The 1843-nt window shown below is 39.4% G+C and overlaps 1 protein-coding gene across 1 annotated transcript in view; it reads right to left on the reverse strand.

Annotated features, from left to right (window-relative positions):
- Positions 1 to 292: 292 nt before the first annotated feature.
- phldb3 (pleckstrin homology-like domain, family B, member 3) overlaps positions 293 to 1843 on the reverse strand; it is a gene marked incomplete at its 3' end in the record, with an annotated part of 31582 nt that continues 30031 nt past the window's right edge. The window contains 2 exon segments of the mRNA XM_014025614.1: positions 293 to 378; positions 1374 to 1584. Of these exon segments, the coding sequence (XP_013881068.1) occupies positions 293 to 378; positions 1374 to 1584 (297 nt within the window).

Here is a 1843-nt window from a genome sequence, read left to right on the forward strand (position 1 = left end):
TCTACTCTACTCTACTCTACTCTACTCTACTCTACTCTACTCTACTCTACTCTACTCTACTCTACAACTTGGCAGTGCAGTAATTAGGTTGCCTATTATCTACGTTGTATTTCTAATGAATAAAAAGTTTGGTTAGTTTGTGAAAATCTTCTACATTAAACTCTCTTTTGCTAATTTTTGCCCAAGAAACGTGACAGATTTTGAAGAACCAGATGCAGAAACTCCCARCCTCTCTGCCTGATGTGTCGCAGTCAGTTCGTTATAAAATTTTTTTAAAAAAGCTCAAACTCACAGAGGTGGCTGTCCGCAGATGGTCATAATAAACTTCTTCTATTGCCTGGAAATAAATGACCCCTTTCAGCTTCCTCTCATCACAGTCTGCAGACAAACAAGAACAAAAAATAAAAGATTACAAATACAGGTTGAGCTTTAAGAGCCATATCTGCTGATTCAGCACTCACACCATTTTTAAAATGTATTTTTTTTTCAGGTGCTCCCTTCTGCAGTGAAATCACATGAAAGATTTGAAACATTGTTTTAAATTGATGCTCATCGTGAAGCTTCAAATGTAGTGGTTCCCAACATGGGTGGGGCCAGAGGGGGGGCTTGTTTGCTCAGAGGTTGTGAAAATAACAATTTATTGTTTGTACGTAAAAATCAAGTGTATGTGAATAATTAAACTTCGGTATAAGTTTTTTTTCCCCTTTTACAAATATTCATTTTATTTACTTTTTATTTTGTTTAAGAGATAAAAGGTGGGGAGCAGTGAGGGATGGGGTGGGTGGGGCTCAGCTTGGCTTGGAAGTAAGAAAAGGGGGCTGCGAGAAAAATAGGTTGATCAAGAGCACAAGATCGCAGCGCTGACCACCAATCTACTGCAGCCCCTTTTTCTACTGTTACACCTATTTAACTTTATTTTCAAAATAAATGTGGCCTTTTCCTACATAAAGCTTTCAGACAACCTTTTATTAGATCGTCRCTTGCTTTTTGCTACTTTTAGCTTCTAGCTATCTTTTTCAACCTTTGTCAATTTTGGCTTTTTGCTAAACATTCTATGGTGATTTTAGCTAGCATATTGCCAATTTTAGCTAGTGCTCTGCATCCGCTTCAACAATTTAGAATTTTTGTAAATAAACTGATTTTCTGTACTTTTCCTAAAATAATAAAACAATTTCTTAAGTTTTAAGCTTTTCCTTAGCAAACAGTAAAACATAAACTACGTGCAGTAAGAGATGGYTCCTCATCTAATTTTATAACAATGGCTTCTCTTTACTGAGCTCAGATTGCAGCACAAAGAAGCCTTTTATTCAYGCACGCAAACAAACAAATGCAAAGTCACAGCGCACACATCCAGCTCTTCCAGCCAGTCGAACCTGTATAGTAGGCGAGTCGCCTGTGGTCGGTGTCAAACAGAAACCACCTCTTCTTCCAGGTTTTCACCCTCCCCCCTCGTTTGGTCAGGAAGCCCGCGCAGCGCCGAGGTGTCATCCGCAGGTCCGTGCAGCTGGCCACGCCGTGACCCAGAGACTCCACATGGGCCCGGAGGTCAAAGTTCGGAGAGAGGAAGAGCGGCAGGCTGCGCTGCTGGAGGAACAACAAGAACTCAAATGTGCCTCAAAATAATCTGTTTTCCATGGAAAACTACTTCTGCTGTTCAGTGGCATTCTGGAACAGATGCAGCTGTTTTKCACTCTCAACAGGAGTTCTCTGTCAGACCATGAAATTTAATCSTATCAGAGTTTGATCCTTAAAAGCGTGAATCATTCTAAGAAAATTTTAAAAATCGGACATGAAACTAGTCAAAGAAAGAAGTTCAATTAAGGAATAAAGTAAAAAAAAAAAA

Source organism: Austrofundulus limnaeus, unplaced genomic scaffold (genome assembly GCF_001266775.1).
Source record: "Austrofundulus limnaeus strain Quisiro unplaced genomic scaffold, Austrofundulus_limnaeus-1.0 Scaffold488, whole genome shotgun sequence".
In the NCBI taxonomy this organism is placed as follows: domain Eukaryota; kingdom Metazoa; phylum Chordata; class Actinopteri; order Cyprinodontiformes; family Rivulidae; genus Austrofundulus; species Austrofundulus limnaeus.